General features: G+C 37.4%; 1 protein-coding gene across 1 annotated transcript in view; it reads left to right on the top strand.

Moving 5' to 3' along the window:
- The window catches only part of LOC115421627 (carbohydrate sulfotransferase 8), a 120,658-nt gene that overhangs the window by 102,770 nt on the left and 2,362 nt on the right, over positions 1–15,526 (top strand). The window contains exon 3 of the mRNA XM_030137603.1: positions 15,184–15,224. Coding sequence (XP_029993463.1) covers positions 15,184–15,224 — 41 coding nt within the window. The remainder of the gene's footprint in view (positions 1–15,183; positions 15,225–15,526) is intronic.

Here is a 15,526-nt window from a genome sequence, read left to right as displayed (position 1 = left end):
TCACACACCAGTAGCAACGCTGAAATGACGTGACAGCAAGTTGGCAGTTGGTATAGCAACATCTGTCAATACACTTCTCAAAATGAGTCCAGGATCTTTATTTACCTCAACTGCAGCAGGCATGAGACCTTTATTTGTTGATTCAAAGTTCCACCCCTTCCGGTTGTGCCCTGTTGGACCATATGCAGAGACAGATGATACTAGATGTTACTGAAGTATCTTACCACAAACTGCAACTTTCTTATTTCCTATTTGTAACTATTGATTGAAATTCAGTGGGGTTCAGCAATTTATCTGTCATGTCATGATCGCTGTTCATAGTATTAGGTCCACAGGGCACAGCAGTAGGGGCGGGGCTTTGTCTCTTTATTATAGGGACACCTTTATTTAGATTTAGATTGCAGTGTTAATACAAAGTCAACATTTCCTGTAACTGTATTATGCAAAGCTCAGTAGCATTTCAGTTGATAGAAACCATTCATTTCTCTGTCTTGTAGCACTTGTTCATAACTACAAATTACTGTTTACCTATGACATTAACATAGGAACACTTACAATGTGTAATTCAGAACAACACTGTTGAAAATACCACAATTATGTAGTTGTAGAAATGCACATTACTCTTTTTTTATACTTTATTTTTTATTGTTTTAATATAAAATACAAAACAAAGAGAAGCACAGTCACAGGTCACCGGTACATACACCCTTACGTTGTTGTAGGTGGAGATTGTATGTCATAATTTCCATTAAATGGATTTGGTTGACAATTTTTATCACCAAGGAAATTGAGGGAGGGTCCTTTTAAGCCAGTATTTGGTGATGGCTTTTTTGCCTGCGGCAAGCAGTATTCTAAATAAATATATGTCACTTTCCTGTAATTCCTCTGGGGGAATGCTAAAAAACAAAGTAGCCAATGACAAATCAAAATGAACACCAAAAACTGAATACATCAACTTAATCATCTCTCCCCAAAAGCCAACAATGCCAGGACAGAACCAGAATACATGTACTTGATCTGCCTCGAGTGAACCGCATTCCCTCCAGCAGGAAAAATGAACTCCAGAAGAATGTGATTTTCGTGCAGGTGTAATAAAGAAACGGACCAGACATTTCCAACGAAAATCCCTCCATGATAGTGAGTTTGTAGTACAGTTTTGAGATTTCCACCCCTCTGACCATATCTCATTTGGTATTTCCTCTTGTAGGTCCCTCTCCCATTGTTTTTTGCATGAAAATATATCTCATTGTCTTTTGAATTCAAAGCTGTATAAATTTTACCAGTGATGTTTTTGTTACTGGAACCTTTATAGGCTTCTACCAGTATTTGAATTAGATGAGAGGGAGTCTGTGTCATAGAACATTGAATTTCCTTTACAAAGTAATCACAGAGTTGGAGATATCTGAAAAAAATCATGTGTACCAAGTCCAAATTTGAGAGAAAGATTTTGAAGCACATTACTCTTAATGTATAAGGGCTTATCAAGTTATATATTTTCCTCAGTCTGTATTTGTGTCAAAGCACCTCTCCAACCATTATCAGAGACATGGCTTTTAATTGATAATACAATATAATAAAGCTTGGACCCAGACATTGTTTTATTTCTTTATGCTTTGTTCCATTTTTACGCAGGTTTTTTTCTGGTGCTGGATTCAATCTATGCTTCTGGATCAATCACCATATACTTATGTCACTTGAGGCTCCTCCTGTGATGGGAAAAAACCTTACGCAGAGAGATCAGCTCAAAGAGACCCATAAAAACGTGTTATAGAATTATAATTGTCTGTGGTCCCTGCAGTGCAGAATGGGCATATCTTCCTTCAAGGGTTCCTACTGTTCTTACACCTCATGCTGAAGGTGCATTATGAGATGAGAAGTGACCATCTGACCAGTGAAGGAACTGATGAATGAGCTCCTCTATCTGCTCCACGTGTTAATTAAAAAACAAATAAATCTCTCAGACCTCATCCACATTGACCCATTGAGGAAAGTGTAGGCCGACCATGGCCACCACTCACATTTATTCCTGCACTTTGTTGCATTTTGTTTCTATATTCAAAATGTGTACACCTGAGCCAAATGTCAGTGGGTTTGTTATGATCAAATTAACCCTTTCATGCATGAATTATTGAGAAACCGAAACAATCGGACATGTCCATTTGGATTCAGTTCTTATTTTGAGTGAGAGACACAACTGCATATCAATGGTTTAAATGTAGTTGAATGTAAACATCATATTTTGCATAAAGATGTTCAAAAACAGTGGATTTATGACTTTGAAAATGTATTAAAATAACAGAAGCATTAATTATCAGTTAATCCATGTTGTAAATATGGTATTGCGTTACTGTACACTACTATTAACACCATTAGTTTGGAGTAATTATTGCAAATATTGTGGTTTTAATTAAAGCTTGAATAACTGTAACATGCATAAACGGGTTATAACTGAGCTTTGGAATGTGTGGATGGAGTTTCATTCTTTGTGTTCTGCCAAATTTATCTTGGGTTATCTTTAATTAAATTTCAGGTAGCGGTAAGTTTTAATTCTCTTGTGTTAGGTGAGGTTCATTTCCAACTGTTAAGCTCGGTCTCCTCAGAACTGCTTTGTTTGCTTTGTTTACTGTAGATTAACACTGGCTTTCTGTGTGAATCTGCTACAGTAAAACTGGACCTCTGCCTTCTAGAGCAGGGGTTCCCAAACTGTTAAACTCGCAACCCCCAAAATAGCAGTGCCAGAGACTGGTGACCCCCCACTATCCCCAAAGTGACTGAAACATTTTAAAAAAACATGCGCGCAGGTGTCATGTAATGATACCAGATACTCCATTAACTGTAGTTTTGAATATCCAAATAAAGTGAAATTTATTATAGTAAATGATAAATAAATGGGGTGAATTCAGTGTGACAGGTTTAGAGCTGCAACTGATTAATCGATTAGGTGCTTGAAGCGAATGCAAAAATTCCTGATTCGATTAATCAACTCGAATTGATTGAAGGGAAATATTCTATTGCAGTTTTCCTGAATTGAAGCTTCTTTGTGCATCACAATAAGCGTCCATGTGAAACATAACAGTGGAACCAATGTTTAACAGCTGAGAAATGAAGGAAACAAAGCTTTGATTTAGGAGAATTGTGGTTGAATTTTTTTTTTGATCACTTTGAGTCGATTAATTGGTTGCAGCTCTAGACAGGTTTCACTACTGGATGTTTACATCAAAAAGAATGCAGTTGCACATGCCTTACAGTTTGGAACATGCGCATAATTCTTAGGGGGTAAAAAAAATACGGGGGTAAAAATTGTACAGCGGTACGCAGTGCACACTGCATCTTATTGAAAATAGTCAGACTATTATGTATTATACAGAGGTATAATAAGTCTAAAGTGACGGTGATGATTTTTTTTGTATCAAATATATGGTGTGGTGGCAAGGAACCTTACCAGTGGAAGCACTGGATACTGGCATGGCATTGTGGGTACTTGACATTTTACTCATTGTGTTCTGTTTTATGTGCAGGGGTTCGAGGGGGGTCTCTGTTAATATGTATTTACGTTAATGTATCTGTTTCATAACGTTTATTGACCTTTTTATGTTTATGTATATTTTTATTAATGTGACACCATTAGTCAAACCTGGAGGCCCAACAATGTGTGACCTGTTTATTGCTATCAAGCTGTTGTTCATGCTGTTTTAATGAAACCTTTGCTCTTTCAATGTAAAAGCTCTCCCTTCATACTTTGAAACTTACAATATCAGTTTCCCTCCTTCAAAGTACAGGAGCAACAAAATGGCCCTTAATCAGTTGTAACCACCTCAAGGATCACGTCAGGAGGTTTCTGAAAATCATCTTGTGGCCCTCACTTTGGGAACCCCTGTTCTAGAGAACAGTCACAGGAAATCACTCTCTCCTCTGGCTTGTCCTCACATTTTGCTATTTTACCTTGTTCTTTCTTTTATATGGCTGTGTATTTATCTGCAGACTTTAGCCATTTCTTTCATCCAGAATGCCATATAAGAATACTTCTTTTATGGCTACAAATTACACATTTGTAACATGAAATATCCTTAGTAATTCATGTGCCCATATTATCATAAAATCTACCGCTGATACCTCCTGGGCTCTGTATTTTATATATCATTTATGGACAGCAGGCATATGCAGCATAAATAAAGGCTGCTTCCATTACTGTAGCCTGGAGAGATGAGTCTCGACTAAATTAGGGGAAATATTGTGCATATTTTGTTGTTGTATATGATGTTACAATGAGTGATATCTGTCTTAAATGTGGTGAAAGTTTAGAAAATTGCAGCGAACATATGCAAAAGATTATATATGAATAGCTGACGACTAAAAGGTTGAATCCACTGTCTTTTCAGGTTTCATTTGATTCTTTTAACAGGAGACAGGAAGAACAAAATAATGTGTTTTTGAATTATAAATTTTATAAAGCTATTCAAGTACAGCCCAGAGAATAAAGATATGGAGCTGAAAATGTGCAGAATATGTGCACTGGTACAAGGTTTTCCAGCCATTTATAAGGTTTAGTCACAGCAACTCAGCTTCAGAAACAGAAAAGCTCTGCTGTGGTTTCTGTGCTGCTCTGGAGAGACAAGATATTAGACTGAATAGAGTGTTTTGGAAAGAAGTGTGTTCTTGCTGTTAGTCTTAAAGGTTAAAACATACTCTGCACAAACAGAGAAATTTGTTTTCTTGAGGTCGTAAGAACAAGAACATTTGTTTTGGTCAGGAATGTTCACACCTGGCGAGAAACTCAAGTGAAGAAGTCCTGAGAAAAAAACAAAGAAGTCCTGAGAAGTCCTCCACTTTTCAGCATTAACCACACCCACTTCAAATTTCTGACCAATCACACAATAGTTGTTGGACACCACATGAGAAAAAAGGAGTAATGAATAACCTTTATTCTTGTTTTTGTTCTCATTCTTGTTCCTCTCATTATAAATCAGCAGGACACACATGTAAATTTGATATTAACAGAGATGGACAAAATATTACTGCCTTAACAAAAATCATCATTTCATGTCATCTTAAAGGCTGGTTTGTGCTTGTGAAATGTGAATAAACTAAATAGGTACTAGTGACTTTAAACTCTTTATTGTCAGAACATGACGAACGGCAGCAGCAACATTGACTTCTCCTCCTTTGTGGGTTACACAGACATTTATCAAACATTTGCTTTAGTGGATTCGTTAGAGCCTGTCAGTATTAAAAGTGTTCAGGTAGTTTATTTTAAGATGCCACCATCAGGGACGGTGAGCTCAGAAAAATGGACCAACAGTGAACTGTCCAAGAAAATAATTCTGACAGGAATTGATTTCTTCAGGAAATCTTTTTTTCAGCGCATTAAAGATACACTGACTGTGAAATTCTGGGCCAGCACTGATTTTTAAGCAGTTTGGTAAATTCTGGATGATATGCTTCTATTTATTCCCCCTTATGTGTCTAGAGAAACAAATAAAATAGAATAAAAAGAAAAATAACTGAACTATTTAAACCTGCAGAAACCAAAATTGGGGCAAAAAAAAAAAACTGACCATACACAGCATCCTTCTACAGTGCTCCCTTCTCAGTCCCAATTAAAGAGACTAAATATAAATATAGTTAACCAGACACTGTTGAAAAGAGAAAGCCACAGAGCAGAGAAGTAGAGTCACGTCTGACTGATTCTAAAAGGCTGTCGGTAATTACAGCTACTTATCTGAAAAAACACCTGAGATTAGCCAAAGTCAGCATCACAGGGTGGATTTTCATCAGCAGATTTAACAGAAAGGACTCAAATTCCTGTTTACTCTCAGACCACTTGAATTACAATATGCTGAAAGGTAATTATACAATTATTGCTGAGTATCACCAAAAAACTATGAAGCAGTGCAGCTTTAGATACTGTCAGCTCTTCATCACACTACCCTTGAATGAGCGCAAATTCAATCGTACAGATTTATGACACAACAGATGAAAACCCGACTCTGCCTTATATTGGCCAATATTTGATCGATATATCTGTGCACCCTTACTCAATATTGCAGCAATATTGGCCCAAAATGATGGAAAAATATATACACCATTTCCCAGTAGGGGATCCCTAGACCCCTAAATCCCACGTAAGCCCTCTAGAAACCTAGGCAAAATGCTGCACTGTATTAGAAGACATTTTTTCGAGTCTTTCCTCTAATTGTCAGGTGATTTGTAGGAATTGCAGCACAGCAGTGAAAGACTTCTAAGCAGAAAAAAAAAAAATCTCAATTCTCCACTTACAACTATGGAGCAGTTTTTGTGGCCACATGGCGCTTTGAGCATCAGGATTAGTCGTGTGTTTGCTTTGTGTTGTTTACCGCTGATGGTGAGGTGCAGTCTGGGTAATAAATAACCAGGAGCTGAGAAGAAGGCGGCTGCTCGCTGCTGACAGTCGGGAGCAGGACGCCGCTAACCTTCAGTGTCAGGAAGCTGCTGAGAGGCCATCTGGACACCCGCCCTCCCTGTGCGACTGTGTGTGTGTGTGTGTGTGTATTCTGGAGTGTGTATACAAATGTTTCTGTGGGTTTGTGATCACGACTTCGCCTCACTACTTTTCTGTAGTTTGTGACAATATAAAAAGGTTGTATGTGTTGGTGTGTTTGTCATTTGCAGAGATTTTCCTTTGTGTGTAGCAGCGGTGGGTGTTTGTTGTTGTGAGTCCTTGTGTGTATGTGTGTGTGTGTGTGTGTGGCTTGATGAATGTGTGAGCATGTGTACTCTTAGTTAAGATTCAGTGATGCTGCCAGAGTTATTTAGAGCATCATTTGCCTCCTGTTGAGTGCTGTCAACAGTGTGTAGTTTGCTTTGTCTGGACTGTCTGTCGAGTCCGTTCTCAGAGTAGAGACATAAGAGGAGGGAAGACATTAGAAAGATGTTTTTTTTGTAATGTAGAAATACTAATAGCCTAAGTAACACTAATGCACCCATGTCTAATGTGTGTTCCTGCAGATGCATGGTGTAAAGTTGTAGTAGCAGCTTGATATTGTTTCTCAGCTCATAAACATTGGATACAGTCGGGTAACATTTAGAGGACATGTTCTGTTTGTTTTATTTTTCCTTCTGAACTTTGCAGAACAGATTTTTATCACAGAATAAACTGTACTTGTGTGTAGACAATCTTACCAAAATATCATATCACTCAGTTCAGTACTTTATTGTAACTGTATAAAAAAAACACAAGATTGAAGTTCAAGCATCTTCAGGCAGACATAGCCATGCAATACAAAAGCAAAATTAAAGTGCAACTCCATAGTGCAAAAAAAACAAACGGCATCAAACATAGGACGATGAATGTAATAGTGCAAGTGAAGTTCAAATGAAAGTCCAAGTGGGTGGGTTTTGGGTGGGGGGCTGGGATTATGAAATATGGAAAGAGTGGGGCTGGTGAGGGTGCTGCAGCAATGTATAGCAATGTTTTTATCACAATCAAGATCCACGGTTTAAAGGCCTTTTCACATCAGAGGCATAATGAAAAAGTACACAAAAGTGTGAAATGTGCACAGGTGATTATTTTGCATCTTAAATATTCACACCGGCAGTGATGCAAGTTTGCAACAGTTGTGACAAAAAATGATTTGGATGTATTCGGACAGGGCCATTCGTCAGAAATAGTAATAGGTTCAACAGCATCTGAAGCCTCATCTATAATGTGTCCACAGCCTGCTTGATGCAGTATCCTCTTCAGATAAGAAGTCTCACATGGTGCGAACTATAGTCGATTGTTATGACACTGAAGTTACAGAAACTCCTCACTATCCTGATAATCTAGTTTCCACTTCATTATCTGTATCGTTTTTCTCTTTCATACTAACCTAACTGTGGATAGAGCAGGTCTGGATCCATCGTTGTTGTGATATGATGTCCGCTTCATAGTGATTGGTTGAGGCCTTCATTCATGCTGCAAACACTCAGAAAAATAAACTTTGCTGGGGAAAAAATAAAATGTTGCTTTTATGCTGCTAAAATATTCACAATCTGTGTGAAAGTACCATGATATAAACAGATGTTCAAAGAAAATAAAAACCTGAGACGTAAATATGAAAACATGTCAGAGTTTTGAAATTCACTGAAGAGTAGAGGCAGACTACAAACATTACATTAAAGGGGTCACATTTTGCTAAACCCACTTTTATTAGTCTTTGGTTCATTTATTTGTGTATTTGGACCCTAAAAGTTCAAGAAGTTTGAATTTGATCCCTCCAGGTACTGCAAAGCTATCTTTATATTCAGTTTGGTAAAAATCGAGTGGATTTCTACAACCTGTTTTAATTCTTGCTTAATTGGTTACGTTTTATAACTAGTTATGTCACAACATTTGCACATATAAGTAGGGGTGCACCGATTCCGATACAAGTATCGGGTATCGGCTCCAATACTCAGTGTGTGTACTTGTATTCGTACTCATAAAAGTAATCCAATACAAATGCACCAATACCACTTATGGCTGTGTGACATTCACAGTTCAGTGCAGCAGGTACGCGGCAGTGGAATAATGTGTGGGGAGTGTGAAGAGTGTGGAGATTTTTCAAAATAAATGACGGTGATAAAAGTAACACTGACTGTAAGTAACGTTAAAGACACAGACAGATACGGACGCAGCGTTCTGTCCGTCCTCTGCGTACATTCCATCTGTTTTCCAGGTGGTGGCGGATGCATACCCAGACGGAGAGGGGTATGGAGCGGTGCGGACCGCCGCCAGTGGAAGTGAAAATGAAACTTATCACTCATTTCTCTTCCTGCTGAAGCTTCGCTTTTAAACCTTACCAGCGAAAACGCTGCAATATTATTATCACATTAGTGTTGCCTCTGTCGTCTCCACGTTTGTTATTACTGACTTTCTTCTTCTTCTCAAAAAACTTTACTCTTCTTCATGGTATTTGTCCAGTATGGTTAATTCAGAGTGGCGCCCCCTGGTGGATTAATTGAGAAACGCTCATTCCAACACATTAAATGTCAGTAGCAGCACTTTGTTCCAGTCAGACTAATGACAACGACAATAAAGCACATTTACAAAAGGAACTAAGAACTGGAATGGGATTATTAAGTACTCATATCGTTACTCAGTATCAGCAAGTACTCGTACTCATACTCGTACTCGGTCTGGAAAAAAGTGGTATCAGTGCATCCCTACATATAAGGTCAAGACTTCCGACAAACATTTCTCTGAGTACAACATAATTGTTTATCAGCAGCAGAGGTTGTAGTCCATACTGAAAATATGTGTTTAAACTTTGAGCCGATTACCTAAAATGTTCAGTTATTGGTTGTATTAACGAACACAAGTGGCTGATCGGGACAGAGCAGCACAGTAAACAACCTGGAGGGAGTGGGGCGTGAAGTGGCTCATGTGCATTTAAAGGGCCAGCGCTCAAAACGACCTTTCTGGTGTCATTACTCAGAAATAGGGTTGAAGATGGACCTGTGGAGTTGAATTAATGAAGAATTTAGACCCAAGTATAGCATTTACAGTTTATACAGACCACAGTGAAAAGCTTTAAAATACATAATTCCATTTTTTAAAAAAAAAGCAAAATATCACTTCTTTAAATATTACATTAGACCTGCTTTAGGTCATTGTTTTTGTATTAAAGTAAGGATAAATTGGTAACTATTTGAAATAAAGAGTTAAAAATGTATATGCACTGTAATTGTCAGATACTGTATATTAATAGAATAAGAATAATTGGAGTATTCTTCCCTAAAAGGAGGGTTGAAGATGACACACCAGTGTGCACTCATTTGACATTCGTAGCTTGTTAACAGCTCCTCATGTGCTACTTTGGTCGTATTTTCTGAGCTCCTCAAATGCCTTGTTCACCACCTTAAAGGCGCCTTAGAGACTCGGATATTTCAGTGATCTTTTAAGTTTATTGTAAGCTACAAGGCATGACATGAATCGGTGTACTAAAGGTGTACCATCAAGCCTGATGCATGCAGACTGTGCGATGATACTGCTGACTGAATAACAGGCTGTAACACAAGTCAGTAAACAACAATAAAATGTCACTAGTCCAGTCTATTCATCTACACCAGTACAGAGGTAAACAATGAGTATGTTTACATGTACACTGTATTATGGTAATATTCTGAATCTGACATTAATCCTGTAAAAAACACATTCTGTTTGTACTGCATTTCCAGTTAAATCATGTAGGATATGGTGGTGTTTTTATAGTTTTCCGAGGATTCTTTGGACATGTATACAGTGGATTTGGAAAATGAATCTAATTTGCACATTTTAGTGCAGGTTGTGACGCATGGCTCCTGTTTACACTCAGCTGGAGTAAAGACAAAGATCCTCTCTGGAAGAGGTGGATGAATACAAAGTGAAGTCCACCTTTCTTGTCAGGAGACACACACATACTTTTAAAGATGATGAAAGGTGATGTCACCAGGTTTATGGACAGGAAAAAATATCAAAAAACTGCCTTTTTCAAAAAGGTGTTTGACGAAACAGAAGAGGTTCACACCATAGAATGTCAGCCTTCAATGGAAAACTTTGAGAAAAGATATTTAATCAGGGCATGCATGGCTGCATGTAGACACGAATATTAATGGCATATTATTATATTTTATTAATGACATAGACAGCATAATAGGAATTTTGACTTTTCCAGAATGAGAGTAAAAACAGGAGTATTATGTGCATGTAAACACTCTCATTGATGTCAGTTTTCCAGTAGCTTTATTTGATTTATCCAGTGAGGAGGAGGAAGAAGAGAGAATGAAGAATTGAATTTTGAAAGAGCTTGGGGAAAACATTTCACAGTGTGAGATGGTCATATATCTCGAGCTATATTTGGTCACAACACCAGGACAAAGGCCGTCTTGGAATGTCTCACAGTGTGTACACATTGTCATTTTTCATCTGAGACAGCACAAAACTGCTTAGTGTACAACCAGCTTAACACATGCAGAGTAAACATGTTAACAGGTAACTCTATCATCTTACCATGAATTAACGTGGACAGTTCACTTTATATAATGACCCAGTTTACATCAAATAGGTTAGGAAAGAGGTGTGATTTATCCAATCAGCAGAGGCACATTAGACTGTAGAGCTCTATTGGATACTTGATGTAGCACAAATACACATTATTACATGCATTTTGACATTATGTGAAGTTTGGAAACAGGAGAGTGTGTAATTTATGTCAGATTCTAAATATCTATAAGATGCATCACCATATCAGACCATCAGAAGGCCCACAATTAGATGAAATCTGTTCAGTTACTAGTAGAATCATATAGTGAAATAGGAATGGAAAGGACAGTTAGGCTAGACAGTTTCATTATTTATAGCAAAACTAAAGTTTACTAATATTTCAGGACTGTGAGCAGAGTTTTCTACATTTTGGAGATTTGGTCATGAGTTGTGTCCATCTTCTTCTTACCTTCAGTTGTGTGCTGCTGCGCTCATTAATCTGTAGCCAAAATGTCATTGATAATTAAAAAGTTAAACTTTAAAATGCTCTGAGGTGCCTCATTTAATTTGACAATGTTATATTGATCTTTAGAAAAACACCATGTTGTGTCTTTAATTTGACCTGTGAGCTGTGAGGTACCGGATCTCCTATTAGTGGATGTCCAAGCTCCTCAAACACGCTGCAGGAAGTGCCCTTTAAATGTCTGATAAATACCAAATATTTACCGTCTGTGGTTGTTTCAGTTCAGGTTCGTCCTTTTGAAATAAAGCTTTTATCCTCCAAACTTTCCTTAATGTTTTGTGAATGTCTTCTTGGTCAAATAAAAGGTTCAAGCAGCTCAATAATGACAAATTGTCTTCCAGGCAGAGTTTCACTTTGGCAATTAATCATGTTATGTGTTTGACAGGTGATGCAATTCAGCCAAATGAGCAGAAAGTGCAGATTGTGCAGAAATGGTTTATGGATATTTGTGCACTCTAATGCTTTCTGCTAGATTTGCATTTACACTTATTTATGTATGTTTTTTAAAGAATAGATTTGCATTTATTTGTCAGATCCTAACTGTTTAAAAGTTAACTCCATAATGGGCAGAAAAGATAAATGAAACCAATGCAATTAAGGCAATTAGACTTCCGGGAGGCAACCGCTCCCAGAACCATTTATAATTGTGGAGCTAAGTTTAATTTCTGAATTATTAACACTTTAATCAAAGTTGTTATGTGGGGTCAAAGCTGCAGGAGCTGGATGAAAAATACATGTGACAAATATCCCTAGAATATTCAGGTAAAGGTGAACAGGAGTGTAAAAGATGAGTTTTTGGTGAAGGAGGTGTGAGGCCTTGTGGAGAACACACCTTGAACAGGGTATCGCATTTGTTATAGTCCTCGGCTGCACCATCAGTCTGTCTTTGTCTCCTACACACAAACACACAAACACAGACCTGGCCTCTCTATCAAAACTTAATCTCAGGTCTTCTTTGGGCTACACCATCTGTAATGCACACCATCTTTCCTGCAGGCCTTCGGAGCCGCTGCCTCTCCAGAATATTTCAGCTCAGCAGTCAGTACAAACATGTTTTCCTCCAAGACGAGGCTTAAGTGTGGCAGATAAGAGCTCTGTCACATTTACCATGCAGATAAATAGCAACAAGATTGTTCTTTCTTTCATTTCTTTATCCAGGAGAGCATGACTGAAGCACATGTACACAGTTTTACATTCATGGATTTTCTCCACACAAAACACAGACGCTGACTGTTCAACAACTTCTCTGAGTGTATGACTGACACCCCCGGATTACTTAAAGTGACGATTACTGTCATACAAATAATTGCACTTATCAATTTAGCTGTCTTTTTCTGTTGCTTTAATGTCAGTATAAGCAAGATCTGTTTACCTTTTAGGCTTCGCAAACAGAACTGACACAAAGCAGCAGATATGATACAAAAATTATCGTCAATAGCAGCTTTGACTTTTTGAAATAAACTGGTCAAATATCAGAATGGATGGTGGATGGCGGTAATTCTCCACTCAGATACCCTATATAGCAGAAGAAGGGGATGTAGGGGTGGGCGATATGGCAAAAATATCTTCTCACGACTTTTTAAAAATAAAATCACAATCTCGATTTTATCACGATTCTTTACATTGATCTTTGAGACTAATTTGCAAGTTTCTTAACAGTGCAACCAAGCAATTTCCCTATGTAAAACAGGCGTCAAAACATACAACACAACACACACTGTACAGTGACAAAAGGTGACTGTATTTGTTTAATTTATTTAATATGCAACAAAAGGAGTTAGTTCCTTCGCTATAGTTTATTTACTGTAATAAGCTGTGCACTAAAATACTTATAGACACACGCAAACAATTTTAAAAGAAAAAAAATAAACCAGACAATTAAGCCCAAAGAACCTTCCAGAACATTTTTAATTTAAATAGTTTGTGCAATTTTGCCAACATGTGCCAAAAACATAAACATACTAAAATGTAAACAACACTGATTAAGTGCACGCTTGCAACATAAAAACTAAACTGCACTTGGTTTTTGAGGTAGTTTTCAATAAACATGAAGAGTAAAAAGAAAAAAAAACCCCAACAAAATATCAACGAGGAAATGCCCATTTCAAATAATACTCCAGGCTTACAGATCAGGTGGCTGGTAATTTTGCAAATTACTGTTGTTTGCGCTTTGTCGTTTGGTGAAAAGCCAAACCAATTCCACACGATGGAACTCGAGTTCTCTTTAGAACTGTGAAATGTGAACATGTGAAATCCACATGACATGGATGTGGTTCACCCTCCATCCCCCTGTCCCTCTGTCTATCTGTCCCTGACTATTTTGACTCTACAAACATTGCTCGAGTTGCGTGCGTCACTATAAATATTTTAGTGCACAGTTTATTACAGTAAATAAACTATAGCAAAGGAACTAACTCCTTTTGTTGCACATTAAATATATTAAACAAATACAGTCACCTTTTGTCACTGTATAGTGTGTGTTGTTGTGTTGTATGTTTTGATGCCTGTTAAATGACTGTGACCAGAGGATGTGATTATATGTTAACCCATAAAGACCCAAATATCCACTGTTGACCAAAAGCATCCACTGATGTAAAGTGTGTAATACCTGTTGATCCACTAATCCTATCAATCCATGTAAATAACTGGTATAAAAGGCAGTTTTTCATCCTTTCATGGTCATCAGATTTGACCCATTTAGACATTCAGAGGCTCCGTAGTGAACGTGGAAACACCGTCATCTTCTACAACACTGATTCACCATGGAGTTTAACAAATGGCAGTGGGTGGAGATGCTTGTTTTTATGTTTAGTTATTGATATATTTGCTGAAAAATCACTTTTTCTTCAGTTTTCTCTGTTTTTGATATAATAACTCTCAACTTTAATCTGAGCTTTTTATGAAAATTTACATGATCAGTGAATTCAAAATGGGAAAATACATGATTTACACTGAAGAAATGCAACATACAGAGGATAATAATACTATAATAAATGATGATGAATCACTTAAGAAAGGTTCATTTGAGAGACATATTCATTTGGGAACTGCAATGAGCTAAACAAGCCTTGTATTTGTTCAGTTGTGTATTCATATTCATGCTTTCATGGTTGTGTTAAGTGCATTTAACTGAAACTATGGAACATTACACTCTCTTATTCTATTAATATATTGGTGTCACAGTTATTCAGTTTTATAACTAGACCTAATTAAACACATCTTTTATCTGATAGACAGTTATAATTGCTTCTTTTGTGACTTTTTTTGATTAACTGATACATAAAATAATAGTTATTTGTCCTTGAGTATATTCATTTTTTTGTTACAGCTCGGTCAAATGTGAACTATTCCAGATGTCATTATTAACTTCTTATCATCAACCTTTGTCAAACTCCTATTGATGAAAATGTAGCTGTAATTACATGATATGTGACTCTGTCCCTTTAAAAAGCTCAATCAAACCAACCTCTCATTCACATACCGCCCTCTAAAACATCAAACCATGCATAATGTGTTCATTATTGTGTCTTTTTCTTTTGTGGTGTGATGACATTTGATGGTAAATGTGTGTTGGTGTTGCTCCGGAGGTCCAGAGGCTGTTATATGTCAGAGTGAAGGGCGTCCTAGATGTCGTAGTCTCATTATCAGCTTTCACGAAATGTCTCATCTGTTGTTTTTCTTGTCTTTGTGTTCTTCCCAGGCGTAAACGTTGTGGTGGCTCCCAGGTGGCCCGTAGAGAAGGTGAGCCAAACTGCAGCTCTGCCAGAACCCCTCACACAGCTCCAACACAAGGTCGTTAACAAGCTGCTCCACAGCCACAGAACAGGGAGACACCGCCACCTGGTGGTCTGTCAGAGAATTACAACTGCACACCACTGAACGGCAACACTCAACTTTTATAATGAATTTAGGTGGATGAGGTTGACTCAAAGCACTGTAAATACGTACTATTGTAGTAAGTAGAGGACAGATAGGGAATGAATAAAAGTGAAAAATACCTAAAATACCACAAAAACATTTTAACTTGTAACATACGTTACCTA

This window comes from Sphaeramia orbicularis, chromosome 6, assembly GCF_902148855.1.
Source record: "Sphaeramia orbicularis chromosome 6, fSphaOr1.1, whole genome shotgun sequence".
NCBI lineage: Eukaryota > Metazoa > Chordata > Actinopteri > Kurtiformes > Apogonidae > Sphaeramia > Sphaeramia orbicularis.
The sequence above is the reverse complement of the archived record's forward strand: the minus strand, read 5'-3'. Positions and strand labels throughout refer to the sequence as shown.